Raw genomic sequence first — 14,897 nt, 5'->3', positions numbered from 1 at the left:
AAGGGTAAAAGTGCGGAGGACATTTCTGAACTCATTTTGAGAGAATTGGAGAATGATGAGATACAGATTGGTGACTGTATTGGCCAGGCATTTGACAATGCCGCTGTTATGGCAGGTCACCGATCGGGTGGGCAGAAACGAATCTCTAAAATCAACCCAAAAGCTCTATTTGTGCCATGCACAAACCATTCACTAAATCTGGCTTGTGTACATGCAGCTTCAGTAGCGGTTCACTCTGTTACATTTTTTGGCACACTGGACCGGTTATTCTCGTTCTTTTCTGCATCTACACATCGCTGGGACGTCTTGATTCAGTTGACCGGTCTAAGTATCAAATGGACTGTGGATACTAGATGGAGTAGTCGAGCAGATGCTGTAGATGTTGTGATAAAAAAATATTGGAAGTCGTCATTGCCCTGGAACAGCTCATAGAAGAAGGAGAAAATGCAACCCCAAGATCAGATGCATCTTTAATTCTCAACTCGGTACTATCGTTTCCGTTTCTTTTATTTCTGAACCTTTTTTTTTTCGGTATAAAATTTCAGATTTTTTGTTAGCTTTTATATAGTTTTTCTATTTTCTATTTTTATCCTCTCAAAATGCCGCCCCTGACATGTGCTGCTGGTAAATAAGAGACACATTTTTCTGATTCTGATAACTCAAAAATTTCCGATTTTGTACAACTTTTTCAGTATAAAATGTCAGATTTTTTGTTAGATTTTGTTTATTTTTATTTATTTTTTTCTACTTTCTATTTTTACTCTCTCAAAATGCCGCCCCCTGACATATGCCGCTCGCAAAATAGGGACACCTTTTTGCGGTTCCAATAACTACAAAATTTCCCATTTTTTACAACCTTTTCGATATAAAGTTTCAGATTTTTTGTTAGCATTTTTTTCGATTTTCCCCTTTTACCATCTCAAAATGCCGCCCCCATGCCGCCCCCATGCCGCCCCCATGCCGCCCCCCCTGACGCTCAGAAAATAGGGACACATTTTTTCTGATTCCGATACCCTCCAAAATTCCGATTATTTTACAACCTTTTTGATATAAAATTTCATATTTTTTGTTAACTTTTATTTATTTTTATTTATTTTTTCTACTTTCTATTTTTACCCTCTCAAAATGCCGCCCCCTCAGGTTTTCCGCCCGGAAAAGTACGCCAGTGCCTTGATATGTTTCTCGGCTTATAACCGAAGCATAGATTTCCGGGTGTCTGTCCTTTTCTGCTACATAGGGAAGTCTGAAAGCTGCCTCGCTCTTTTCTGAGCAGTTAACTCTCCATGAGTTGAATCTGAATGCCCAGCAATTTCTCTTTAACCGCCATGGATTGGAAGAGGAGATGATGTAAGTAGAGAAAGATATACATAACGCAACAGGGGAGTGGATGGGGCTACCTGTCTGTTTCACATCTGTTCAAGTTCTAAAGAGTGGCAATTCAGTAAATACAAAGAGCGAGGGAGATACGCCTGGCCCCTTCTGCCCAGCCATGAGCTCCCGTTACATTACATCTAAAACAAGGCTGATAGCCATTAGTCGCATGCTCTCGTGTAATGAATGAATGCGTGAATGTAGGATTGATATGAAATTCTTAAAGATAAACTAAAATGACCGAAAAATGGGCTGAAATAATTTAAATAAATAAAAAGTAAATGACTTAGAATGACTTTAATGAACTTAAGGATGAATTGAATGACCTTAAGAATGACTTGAATGCTTAAAAAATAACTGGAATCTTTCAAAAACAACTTGAATGATCTGGAGAATGACTTGAATGGCTTTGAGACTGACTGGTTGTAAAGTGGGTGATGATTTTACATCAAATTAATACAGAAAAGTGATCCCCCACTTTATATCACAATAAGTACAGCATGTAGTAAGAATAGATATTACACTTTGATCTTGGCCAAAAGGCCAAGAAAAGCTTAAAAAGCTAAGAACAGCATCTATTAACAACAGACCTTTGATCTTAACCAAAAAGGCCAAGCACAAAAGCATTACGGACAGACTGACAGACCGACCGACCGACTGACGGAGTGACTTATAGAGTCACTTGCACGCAACTAAAAATGTATTAAATATGATGATGTGAATGTTAGGACAAAAGAAATGAAACTGTAAATCTGTTTCACACAAATATATACTAAAAATAATAGTGTGCACATTAGGTTGGAAAAAAAGTATGAAAATGAAAACTCTGAAGTCCCCTCTACACACATGCAAACTAAAAAGGTAAGTCCCTAAATAGAAGAATGTTATATTGCAAAAGTACTTGGTATCTTTAAGGAGGTGGGTGTCATTTCTAAAATGAGGAACCCAGGTGAGTACTCTATAGAAGTTGTTTTACCGTTGTTGTGCCATGTCTTTTGGAATAAAATACTTTGTCATAGTAATTTTTGACAAACAAGACAACAAATTTAGAATCTTGCTACTCTAATAAATAAAGAATTGCTTCTGTGGCACTAGTTTTCAAAGACAATAGAAAAACAAAAGTGACCTGCAAAATTATCGACCCACAATCCTAATCTCTTACTTTTAGCTAACTTCTTTGATTCATGAGTTTCAGCAATAGTTCAGCTTAAAAATGCTAAACTTCTCTCTCACCAACAATATGGATTTAAGCAATCCTGTTCTATTGTGTAGATAATAACAGCCATCTCTGGATGCACATACCATATGCTGGATAAGGCAGATGAAGCTAGAGCCGTAACATCTGACAAGGTCTGCCATGAAGGTCTTATTAATAAAATCAACTCATACACTATTCCTAGACAAATATTGAACATCTTTCTTAGCTAAAAAAAAAAAAAAATCATGAACCTACATCCAAACCACATCATATTAATATGGTTGTTCTTCAGAGGTTGACATTTGAACCATAATTATTTCTGATTTTCATAAACTACATCCCTTATGCAATCGTGTCTGAGATGAATATATTTGCTAATAACATCATACTTAATCCTCAACATAAAGGTTAATAAATTGCACATACGAGGTGCCTTAAATAAGTTTCCAGACTTTTTTATATGGGCATTTTTAGTACACACATGAAACTCTAGTGCTCTTCGAAGTAATCTCCTCCGGCTGCAATGCACTTGTTGTACCATCCCAACAACTTCTGGAAGGCCCTATAGAAGTCCTCTTGTATGAGCGTGTCAATGACCTTGTTACAGCCACTTTCATCTCCTCAATTGTTTCATAACGACAACCTCTAAGGTTTTCCCTGAGCTTAGGGAATAAGCAAAAGTCAAAGGTAACAAGGTCTGAACTATAGAGATGGTGAGGAATTGTCTTGATGTCCATCTTGGTCAAATAACCTGTGTCAATGATGGAGCACTCTTGGGACAAACTTTACACAAATCTTCAGCATCTTCAGTTTCTCACGAATAATTGTGTGTACAGTTCCCACGCTGACGATCCTTATTTATGAAATTCTTTATTTGACCAATCACATCTGGTGTTATGACTCCCTAATTCCCCCACACCTTTCATCATCCCTCACAGACTCTCTACCTTGAGTGAATCTCTTATGCCACTCAAAAACTAATGCTCAATTCATGCAAGATGATTCAAAAGCAGTCTGAAACATTCCATACGTTTCTGTGACATTTTTTCCAAGTTTAAAACAGAATTTTATTGCATATCGTTTTTCTAAAGTATCCTTACGTCCAGATTGCATTTTTGAAATTAACCAGCTGTGACAATCAAGCTTTAGTAGGGTCTATTCCAATTTTTGTTGTAGCTGTTCATTTGAATCCGAAATCAAAAAAATTGGTCAATCATTGCATAAGGTGTATAACAATAACATACTGAATTTTCAAGCGTCTACAACAATTTTAAATACCTGCACAAAAAAGTTTGAAAACTTATTGAAGGCACTTCATGCATCCAAGAAAATAGTTGAATCTTTAAAAAAAACTTACCCCCAGTAGTATGGGCCCAAAAATGAATAGACACATTCGATGCCACCTTTCCCTTTACAAACACCAATTGCTATGGCCTATAGCATTCTTCTCGATAGTATAATATTCAAATTTCATGGCCTAACATTTTTAAACAATATGAATTGGAATGAATATATAAAAAAATATTGTAATGTCCACTTTAAAAAAGATAGGCTCTCATTACAGGGCTAGAAAACTTTTCATACTTGCTAACATTCTGTATAAAGCCAATATTTGTTCATGCATGAAGTATTGCCACATCTGGGCTCGTACACCAACCACTAACATCTACTTTTTGAACAAGATGGAACAAAGAGTCTTTACATTTATAAGTCATACACTGTTTGTTAAGCCCCAGTTCCTGTCATATTGCCATAATTTTTCATTCTTGTGCTGGTTTTACAAGTAATTCCATGGAATGTGCTCTGATGGGCTTACTGCACTTGTACTCCCTCAATATAAATACCTCTGACACAATTGACTAGCAGCAAAGTTCCATCTATTCACTGTAGAGGTTCCTAGTTGCTAGAAAATAGTCTTCTCTAATAACTTTTTTCCCTCAGACAGCTTACCTTTGGAATTTCACCTCTGCTTACCAACATGCAGAACTTGAAATATAAACAAACAACTCGCTGTTGAAATTCTCACAGATTGTCACATATCAATCTGGCCCTTTTCTCAGTAGTCGTCCAACACATGCCAGCATGTAACACAGATGTTAAAATGATGATGATTCATGGAGAAATGTTGTAAGAGAAAAAAATCTGTGAATTTTGTGGGGGAAGTTTATGCATAATATCTCAAAAAATAATTCCTTCAAAAGTAAGAATTATTATTCATGGCAAAGTTGATGCATGCAATGCACCGGTTCAAAGAAGTGACGAGGTGGCCAACTCAAGGCATGAATCATAATGGTGAAGGCAGATGAGATGATAAAGGATAGAACTCGTATCCAGTCCTTGCGTTTTTGGTGTCCAATGTTGGAATCATGAGTGACTAGATCATACCACTGACTCTGCTGCTGATCATCAAGGGTGGGCAGTATTGATGCGTGATGCAGTTAATTTCATTGGAGATGAACCCACCCCAGGTGCACACTGCTACAAGTAAGTTGATGCTGAGACTTTTATCCATAGAAAGGTATTTTTACTAAGGCAACCATCAACAAAATAATTGTCAGTGGTATAATTGTATGAATGGAGCCAAAATGGAGTCTTGAAGTTCATTGAAACATTGATCAAAAAGATGAAGCATCATCATCTATATGTTCTAATGGTGAAGTGAAATTAATCAAAATGTTAGCGTCTTTAAGATTTTGCATCAATACATGACTGTTGAGGTAGATATTTAAGAACAAATATTATAATGTTACTCCTACACCTCAAATCTCAGAGGCACCAACACCGAATGGGACCACAGAAAATGTCTGTGGAGGGTGAAAATACTGAAGAGGAATAGCATTCGACTAGAAAGGCACATAAAATAAAGGAGTACCGAATAGGGTTATTTTCTAATTTATTCATTGCAGACTATTATCCTCATCTGTTTAGTTGTTGCTTCATGACGCTTCGGCCAACTATTCCTCTGTCCTTCATCAGGTGGTAGCAGCGACGGGATAGGAACTCCGAATCTCCTAACTGCATCCTCAGCAATTACTGCCTTCCATAGTTGTCGTCGTCTCACCATGCTATTGGCCAAGTAAGCCTCTGGGTAGGATTGATGACACTCATTACACTTTTTAAACTGTGAAAAAAAATTAGAAAACTGAATGTGTGTGTGTGTGTGTGCGTCTGTGTGGTCACGAATAGGCTCCTATATGGCTGACTATTAAAAAAACTGATTGCATATAATGATAGAAGATGTATCGAGACACAGGAATGGGTATGTTTGATCTGGCAGAACGGTGGTTCATTAAAATTGTGGGGTCTGTGTTCGCGCCTGGTCCACAAAGTATGGCAATAAAAAATTAAAAAAAAAAACGTTTACAAGTGTTTTTGATATAGATGTACATAAGAATACTTTGATAAGTATGTTTTAACTTAAATAGGGATGGTATAATAAAATTGTGGGGTCTGCGTTCGCACCTAGCCTCCATAGAATGGAAATAGGCACAAACTTTAATAAAGACTTTTTATATCTATCTGCGTAAGTATACTTTGATAATTATGTTTCAGTTTGAAGAAATATGGTATAATAAAATTATGGGGTGTCCGTTCGCGCCTGACCCCCATAGAATGGAAATATGTCACAAAGTTTAACAAGGTTTTTTAATATAGATCCACAGAACATTGTGATAAGTGTTTCAGTGTGAACAGGTATGGTATAATAAATTATGGGGTTTATCTATTTTATTTTTACTTTCATCGTATTTTGCTTCGGTTTTGAGACTCCCAAATTCGAAGCTATCTCTTTACAACCCTTCCTTTTCATAACCTATCATACTTTCATAAATCAGAGTCCATTTTCTGTAGGCTGTTTTTGGACCCAGTCAACGACGGGTACTTTTGCTAGTATATATATATATATATATATATATATGTTTGCTAGTATATATATATATATTTATATATACAAATTATTATAAATATATATCGTTGGGACGATTAATCGGAATATATATATCTTTGGACGATTAATCGGAATATATATATCGTTGGGATGATTAATCAGAATATATATATCGTTGGATGATTAATCGGAATATATATATCGTTGGATGATTAATCGGAATATATATATCGTTGGATGATTAATCGGAATATATATATCGTTGGATGATTAATCAGAATATATATATCGTTGGATGATTAATCGGAATATATATATCGTTGGGACGATTAATCGGAATCAGAATCAGGAATCGGAAAAATTGGAACTTTTAGGGGTATCGGAATCGGTATCACAATCAGAAAAATTTGTGCCTAATTTCCGATTCAATAAAACGATTCTTATAATATTTTTTAAACTTAATTTTCAATTGCTTGTATTGATGATATTTTTTTTAATAACATCCAAATAAGATGTAATTTTTTTATTTGCGTAAAATAAACAAAACAAAACTTGAAACATTGCGAAAATTTACAAGAATGCAATTTATTTACAAAGTATTGAAAAAATTGTTTAAAATTGAAGAAATATTTTGTCAAGAAAAATAATATCAAGTATTATTGCTAATTGAATAAAAAATAGAATATAAAAGTGTTGTTTTTTAATCTTTAATTAATTTTTTATGGGTTTTGTTCAGCTGGGTTTTGTTCAGCTGGGTTTTGTTCAGCTGGGTTTTGTTCGGTAGATTTTTGTTTACTCACTCACTCAGCATTGACAAATATGACAAGAAATGGACAAAACGTTGTGAACAAAACTTAGCTTTGAATTGAATTTAAAATGAATTTGTGAATTTTAATGCTTCCGTGTGAAAAACTTTTAGCATAAAATTTTCTTTGATTCTGCCATTTACTTAGATGCCTCTAAAGCCCAATCAAATGTTCAAGTAGTTTTCCGTATCTACTTGTCTAGATGATGCTTCTCAGAGAGTTCACAGTTAAAAGATTTCAAACGAATGGGCAAGTTTTATTTTCTTAGAGCTGCTTTTTCTGATCACCGTTAATGTTTTATTGTATCTTTCTCGGGTTTCGAAATAGTTAAAACTATACATGAATATCTCACAAAAAATATATCAAAGTTTTGGATAAAATACATGAAGGGAAAACATTTACATGTTTGTCAAATTAAAAAAGAAATTATATCTACATTTAAAGGTATCCTACCCCAATGATAATCTACTTTTTTGACGATATTTATAAACCCACGAAAAACAAAAGTATTTTAGAATTTAGATTGGAGGGTTAGTAGTGCATATAAAATCAGGAAAATTATCGATAGAAAATAGCTTGTTGTCCAAGAGTCTTTTTAAAAAGCAGCTACCCCTCCCTCAAAATTATATTTAAAAAAATATCTTAAAATATTCAGGGTTCTTTAAAACCAAATAAAATTGGTTTTTATAAGTTATGAACACGCTTTGTACTACTGTTCTCGTCTTAAGTGTTCCTATTTACTTACCTACCCTAGAGGGTAAAATTAGACGTTTTTTGTTTAATATGGCGAATATCCAGCTCCAAAAAGGGGCACTCTGGGTTGGAACAAAAATACAAATTCCCTCAGCCTAAAAGGATTTCTTCTTCATTGAACGAGGAAATAATAGGTGAAATGCAGCACCAGAAGAGATACTATATTTTGTTAACTTTTTGATCGATGTAACCTCTGACCGAAATTCTGTGCAGATTCTCAACTTCAACAGAAAAATTCCTGAGTTCAAGAACACACACACACAAAAAAAATTAGTCTATCAATATTTTTTTTAAATTGGAGTGAGGAATGGGGTCCTTTTTTTTTTTAAACAATATCTCATGCAAGAACAGTTCAAAAATTTATTTTCGATCCATATTTATTCAATAATTGTCTTTTTCCAAGCTGGCCAAAATGGCTGTTTTTCCGTTGCCCCTTCTTCCGTTGCCTTTTTTTCATTGCCCAATTTTTCTAAATTCATAAATTTAACGTAAAATAATCACCTGTTTGAGCAGTTAACTAATTTTTTTATCATTGACCCCCAAGCTCAATCAGCAAAATCATAAAATCACAAGTAATCGCTTTATTTTTCATATTATCACCTGGACTTAGGGTTAGTAGTAGGAAGGGGTCTTTTAAGACTTTTGACAATGATAAGTTTTGTACTACAGTTTGACCAGGAACATGAACATGGTCAAAATTAAAAACAAAATCTGTTATCTGTTCTTAAAACACTGTCTGGTTCGACAGAGGTGATCATTTTACGTTAAATCTATATACAGAAACTTTTTCAGATTGTTTACATTCAATGGCCTAAACAATGGCGAATCAAATTTTTCTTTTTGCAACAAAAAGTTATAATTGCGATTAGCGAACAATGAAAACGGAAGAAAAAACACAGATACTTTCATGATTGGTTGGTTGTTTTTGTTTTACGGCATATCAACCATTTTCAGATTATTTAATGCAGTAGTTTGGAAGAAATTTTATTTAATAGAATATATATATATATATTTTTTCAAGTCAGTTTCTATTTAACCCATAGTTGGGACACTAACTTTTTTGGGGGGTGGGGTGGGGGTCGATGGCCGACTAGCACTATATATATATATATATATATATATATATATATATATATATATATATGTCAGGTCAGAAGTCCCACTCCTGCTACCGGTACCATGTAACCCAGTATTACCTGTGTCATGATGTGCCAGCAGTGTTGTCTTCTTCACTAATACCGGCCTGGTACCCAGCGCTGTGCTGGATCTCTTAATTTGTAACTGTTGAAGCAAACAGGGTTAGAGTAGTTATTGGTTATAAGCTATGGCTAATAATGATATAGCCAGGTGCTAGGGACTGCAATCAACAGTGGGAGAGATTGTTTAGTCTCATGATAAGCAACCACCCACTCAAGTCAGGCAGCCCCTGAGCAATTAGGTGCTATCACTTCACCACATGCTACCTGCAGTGGTGTGCAGGGCACAGCGTTCAGTTATTCACCCAAGAAATCTAAGCTTACCTTTCCTACCTGGAATGTCCAGATAATAACCACTGGAATGAATAGCGATAATGATTCTGACCTTGATGATGCTTGAAAAACTGCTGTGATTGATCGATAATTGCTCATGCATACTACTGATATTGTAACACTGCAAGAAACGAGGCTCACTGGAAGTGGTATCATCAAAGAGGAAAATTATACATTTTACTGATTTGGTAGACCGGAAGGAGAAGTAAGAATGTATGGTACTGCGTTTGCTGTGAGGAACAATCTTATTCCGAGCATTCAGATCCCATCAGCAACATCTGACAAGCTCTCCCATCTGAGGCTTAATACAGAGCAGGATAGTGTTCTTGTCCTGTCTGCCTATATGCCAACTCTTGATGCCGAAGCATCAATGAAAAATGTCTTCTATGAACAATTAGAGGAAAAGCTAAGAACATGCTCTGAGAAAGAACACACAATGTTGCTTGGGGATATGAATGTTCGGGTCGGAGTTGATTACGCAAACTGGTCACAATGCCTCGGAAAGTTTGGAGTTGGAAGGATAAATGAAAATGGGCAATGCCTCCTTGAGCTCTGCTTCAGAAACAACCTAATCATCACAAACACGCTATTCCCAGGTAAACCTTTTCATAAGGTGTCCTGGTGTCATCCAAGATTATCCCACTGACATCAACTTGACTTTGTCATAATCAAAATAAATAATGAGCAAAGTACACAACACACGAACATACCAAAGTACAGACTGTGACAGATCACAGCATTATGGTATTTTTGAATTGTGCTTCAGCCAAAGCCCTACCATAAGAGAGTTGCTAAATCGCTTAAGATTGACTTCTCCAAAACCATCATTCCCTCTAAATGCGATGAGTTCTGCAAGACCTTGTCTGAAAAGTTGAAAACAGTCACAGATGGGGTGACCGATCTAGAATAGTACTGGACTACAATGAAGAAATTAGTCCAAGACTGTGCTGTTGATGTTTATGGGAGACAGGCCAGGAGAAACCCAGATTGGTTTTCTGCCTCACTTCCTACCATTCAACCAGTTCTTGAAGAAAAACGACATGCCCTTCTCTCCCACAAAATCAGACTAACTAGGAAAAGTAAAGTATACCACAGGAAATGCCGTGCTGAAGCTTAAAGGGTCACTAAAAATGTGTGAAGGCGCATTGGGGTTCTCTTTGCTCTGCAATTGAAACAGCTTGAGACGCAGGAAACATTTGAGAAATATACTCTGGAATAAAGTCTGCATTAGGGCCCTCCAAGCAATCACTCAGTATCCTTCAGCATTAAGACAACAATCATGGATGATTCTGAGAAATTAGGTCGATGGATTGAGCATTATATGTATTTGTATAATGGTGACAACAACGTGTCTCACCAGCTCATTCAGTCAATCAATCCTTTCCCAACCTTAAATGAACTAGACGAAGAACCAATCATCCAAGAGGTAGTCAAAGTAATATTCGCTCTCCACAACAATAAAGCTGCAGGGGAGGATGAAATATCTGCTGAGCTCCTCTAAGCAAGCTCAGAGGTTTTTACCAAACAGATCAACCGGCTTATCCTCAACTGCTGGGCTCACAAAACTGTTCTACAAGATTTCAAAGATGCAAAAAATTACAACATTTTTCAAACACAATCTGCTCGTCTCACGTCTACAGAAAATTGCTGAAACTGTGTATCTTAAATCGCAATGTGAATCGCAGGTCGGTCAACTACGGACATGATCTGTGTGAGACAGTCCCAGAAGAAAGCACAAAAACAGCGACAACCACTACATATGGCTTTCATATACCTGACAAAAGCTTTTGACCTAGTCAACAGAGAAGCTCTATTCCTGTCCCACTACCCTGCTGTCAATCACAGAGACAAACAGGGCTGCGTGCTCACCCCAGCACTGTTCGGGATGTACTTCTTCTTTGTTTTCAAACAAGCATATCAGAATAATGATAAGTCTGTGGGAGTTTCGATTCTCACCCGTGACGATGGGAATTTCTTTCCCCTCTCATGATACAAAGCCAAGTCGAGAGTTCAGGAACTAGTTGTCCACGAACTTCTCTATGCTGATGCTGCTGCTCTTTGCATATCTTCTGCTGAGGATCTTCAACGACTTCTAGATTCTTTCTCAAACTCATGTAAGCATTTTCGACTAACAATCAGTCTTAAAAAATCGATCATCCTCTTGCAATCATCAGAGAGCGTTAATTTTGTAATAGATAATACAACCCTGGAGAATGTGGATAAATTCAAATACCTTGGTGCGACCATCGCCAAAAACATTAGTCTTGACCTTGAACTTAGTACGTGACTTGGCTTAGCCTCTACCACATTTGGGAGGCTCACGCAGCACATTTGGAAGAACAAGCATTGTACTATCAAGACGAGAGTCTGTGTGTACGAAGCATGTGTGTTGAGTGTCCTTTTTTATGGGGCTGAGATGTAGTCTGAATATCGTCCTCGAGTCCAGGGTTAGTGCCTTCCATACAAGATGTCTCTGATCAATCATTGGCGTGGCATGGGAGGACAGAATGACACATAAAGAGCTCTTCAGACGGACAGGTTCGGGTGCATTCCTCAAGAAATTATGAGGTTTCGATAGGCAGTGTTGAGACACTTGTAGTCTGTCTAAACTGTACGAACGAACTGACTAAACCAAGATGGCCGACTCCTATTTATATCACCACAAGCAAGGGAGGTAACCATGTAACTGAAGCAAGGGAGGTAACCAATGTCTACATTAACATTGCTGCTGTCCTCAAGTGAATAATTTATTTCTGATTTAACAAGACCCTTAGAAGCTCAGACGAAGCTCCTGCCTTGGTCAAACAATCAGAGACCTGATCACAACCCTTGATCCATTCTATCTGTATCTCTCCTCTACTCTTCATTTCCTTCAGCCTTGCTACATCTATTCTCAATCGTCGATCGCTTACCAGATTGTTGGAATTCAATGTCTCCACAAGTGATGCATTATCTGTCTTGCAGAGAACGTCTGGCAATTTAGATAACTGAAATACCTCTTGTATCATAACCGCAGTCAAAACACCAGCATCAGCTCCCTCATTCAGAGCAAGAGTCTCTGAGGCCAATGGGCTTTTTGTCACTCTGTCCAATTTCTTTGACGCCCAACACATGGGGGCCATTTTGTCAGTACTTCCTCCAATAAAGACAACAAAACCACCCTGTGAAGATCCATCTTCCAGACTGGCATAAGAGGCATCAGTATAACACAAAATGTGTAAATCTGAGGGCTTTCCCAATTTTGGAAATGTTATAGAACCCTTCTTGGATTTCAATTTTGATAAGGCTTTATTCGCCTCAAATAAGGCTTTTACTTTGGGATGCTTTCCAGAGTTGCTCATTTTACACACATCAAAAGTTATATCAGGGCGTGTTTGAGTTGAAACCCACATCATCTGACCTGCAAGTCTCTTCAACTCATGCTTTTCTTCTTCATTCAGTTCATCATTTTTCCTCAGTATCCTCCCTTTGCTTATTTCTATTGGAGATATGGAAGATACATATAGATCTTGTTCTACAGTGATCCCATTTTCCTGTTGATTAACATTCAGTCCAACATATTTGAATGTTCCACTTTCATGAGATCCCACCTTAAATTTTTCTTTCAATGTTGCAATCACATCCCTTTCAAACTCTGTGTTTCCACAGAAAACAAAATCATCCACGTGCATAGCAAGAATTCCAGTCAAATTTCCTTTAATATCATGCCACAAAAACAATGCATTATCATAAGCACTTGGTACTCCTTTTAATTCAATCAAAGCCTGAGTAACTCTCTTGTACCATGCCCGTGGAGCATCATTCAATCCATAGATGCATCTTTTTAATTTCCACACTTGAGATTTAGGACAAACATCAGATGGTGGCCTCAGGTACACATCTCTCTCTAAAATACCACCTTGCAAAAAGGCTGAGGTAAAATCTATGGTCTGCAGCATCCAATTCTTTATTGATGCGGTTAGCATGACCATTCGCATAGCTTCACGGCTACATGTTGGGGAGTCCGTTTTCAGATTACTATTTTCTTCATAGCCTCATGCTACAAGGCGAGCTTTCATTGTTTTCTGATTATCCTTGAATTTTTCAGTAATCACCCATCTTGTGGATATTGTTTTTTGACCTGTGTATGGCACACATTCAAATACTTCATAGGTGTTCATGTTTTTTATTTCTTTATGCTTGGCATCCATTACAGCTTTCGACTGCTCTTGTTCAGCGGTGAGCAGGACTACATTTTCCTGTTCAGTATATTGGGGCACTTCTCTCCAATGATCAATATGATTCCAGTTGATACAAACTTGATCCTCGTTTTCATCCTCAGGTTCTATATTGATCCAATGACTATATTTGCCAGTTGATTTAGGCTGTACTGACATAACCTTTCCTTTCTTCCACTCCCCACTTCCATTTATTTTATAAGTTATGGTCTTATTTCGGCCAGGTTTTTCAGTCTTATCTCTTAAACTGGTAGAACTATCAACAACTTCTTCTCTGTCTATATCTTCACTTTCTACCACTTGATTCTGCAACTCCTCCTCCTCAACTGAAAGGTATTCATTCTTCCCTTCTGTAGTGTTTCCCAGCATTTCAGCTTTTTTTGTTCTTTTTTCGTTGTTTTTATTCACTTTCATCAATTGGCACGGATGCATCCTATAAAATGCTCCGCCATGTCTGATTAAGACAAACTGGCCTTCTCTGCCTAACACTTTTGCTGGACCACGCCATCCTTTAAAACCCTGCCTCCGATAATAGATTTGGTCTCCGGTAGCATAATCTTCATCAGCATAAGTTCTGACATTAGACCTGAGAGCTCTCCTAATTCTCTCACTGGACTCAGCTTCCAAAAAGTTTCTCCTTGCACTATGGAGAGCATTTAAATTTTTTCTCACCATGTCACTTGTAGTAGAGGACTCCATAGCAGGTAACTGGTCTGTCAGAATTGAGGGTGTATTTACATTGAAACCGAATACAAGTTCATTTGGACTGTGTCCAGAGTAATTGAGGAGGGCATTTTTTGCACAAATAGCCCATGCCAAGGCAATTTCAGGTTCACACTTCTCATCGTCAATTGTTTTTTTCATTGCCTCAGCAACTATCAAATTATGACGTTCTACAGTACCGTTGCTGAATGGACTTTCTGCGGCAGTAGTACAGGTCTCTATGTTGAGTTTTTCATTCATCTGTCTATAGTGTTCGTTGTTGAATTCACCCCCATTATCACTTAGAAAACGAACAGGAGATCCGAAATAGGTAATCCACATCATAAAGATGTTTTTGATGATCTCCTCCTTCTTCTTTGTTTTGATCAATGTTGCCGCTGAATACCTGGTAGCGGCATCAATGAGATGTAGTAT

General features: G+C 37.0%; 1 protein-coding gene and 1 pseudogene across 1 annotated transcript; one reads left to right on the top strand and one right to left on the bottom strand.

Moving 5' to 3' along the window:
- Window positions 1-1,800: 1,800 nt before the first annotated feature.
- Window positions 1,801-1,926, bottom strand: LOC145291840 (U2 spliceosomal RNA; annotated as a pseudogene).
- A 7,828-nt stretch (window positions 1,927-9,754) lies between these two features.
- On the top strand, window positions 9,755-10,189 carry LOC145291076 (protein CFDP2-like). The gene has a single exon (XM_080136590.1). The coding sequence runs from the start codon at window positions 9,755-9,757 to the stop codon at window positions 10,187-10,189; it is 435 nt and encodes a 144-aa protein (XP_079992716.1).
- Window positions 10,190-14,897: the final 4,708 nt, after the last annotated feature.

Source organism: Euprymna scolopes, chromosome 12 (genome assembly GCF_053919585.1).
Source record: "Euprymna scolopes isolate OS-2025 chromosome 12, ASM5391958v1, whole genome shotgun sequence".
Taxonomy (NCBI): domain Eukaryota; kingdom Metazoa; phylum Mollusca; class Cephalopoda; order Sepiida; family Sepiolidae; genus Euprymna; species Euprymna scolopes.
This window is presented reverse-complemented; position numbering and strand designations above follow the sequence as displayed.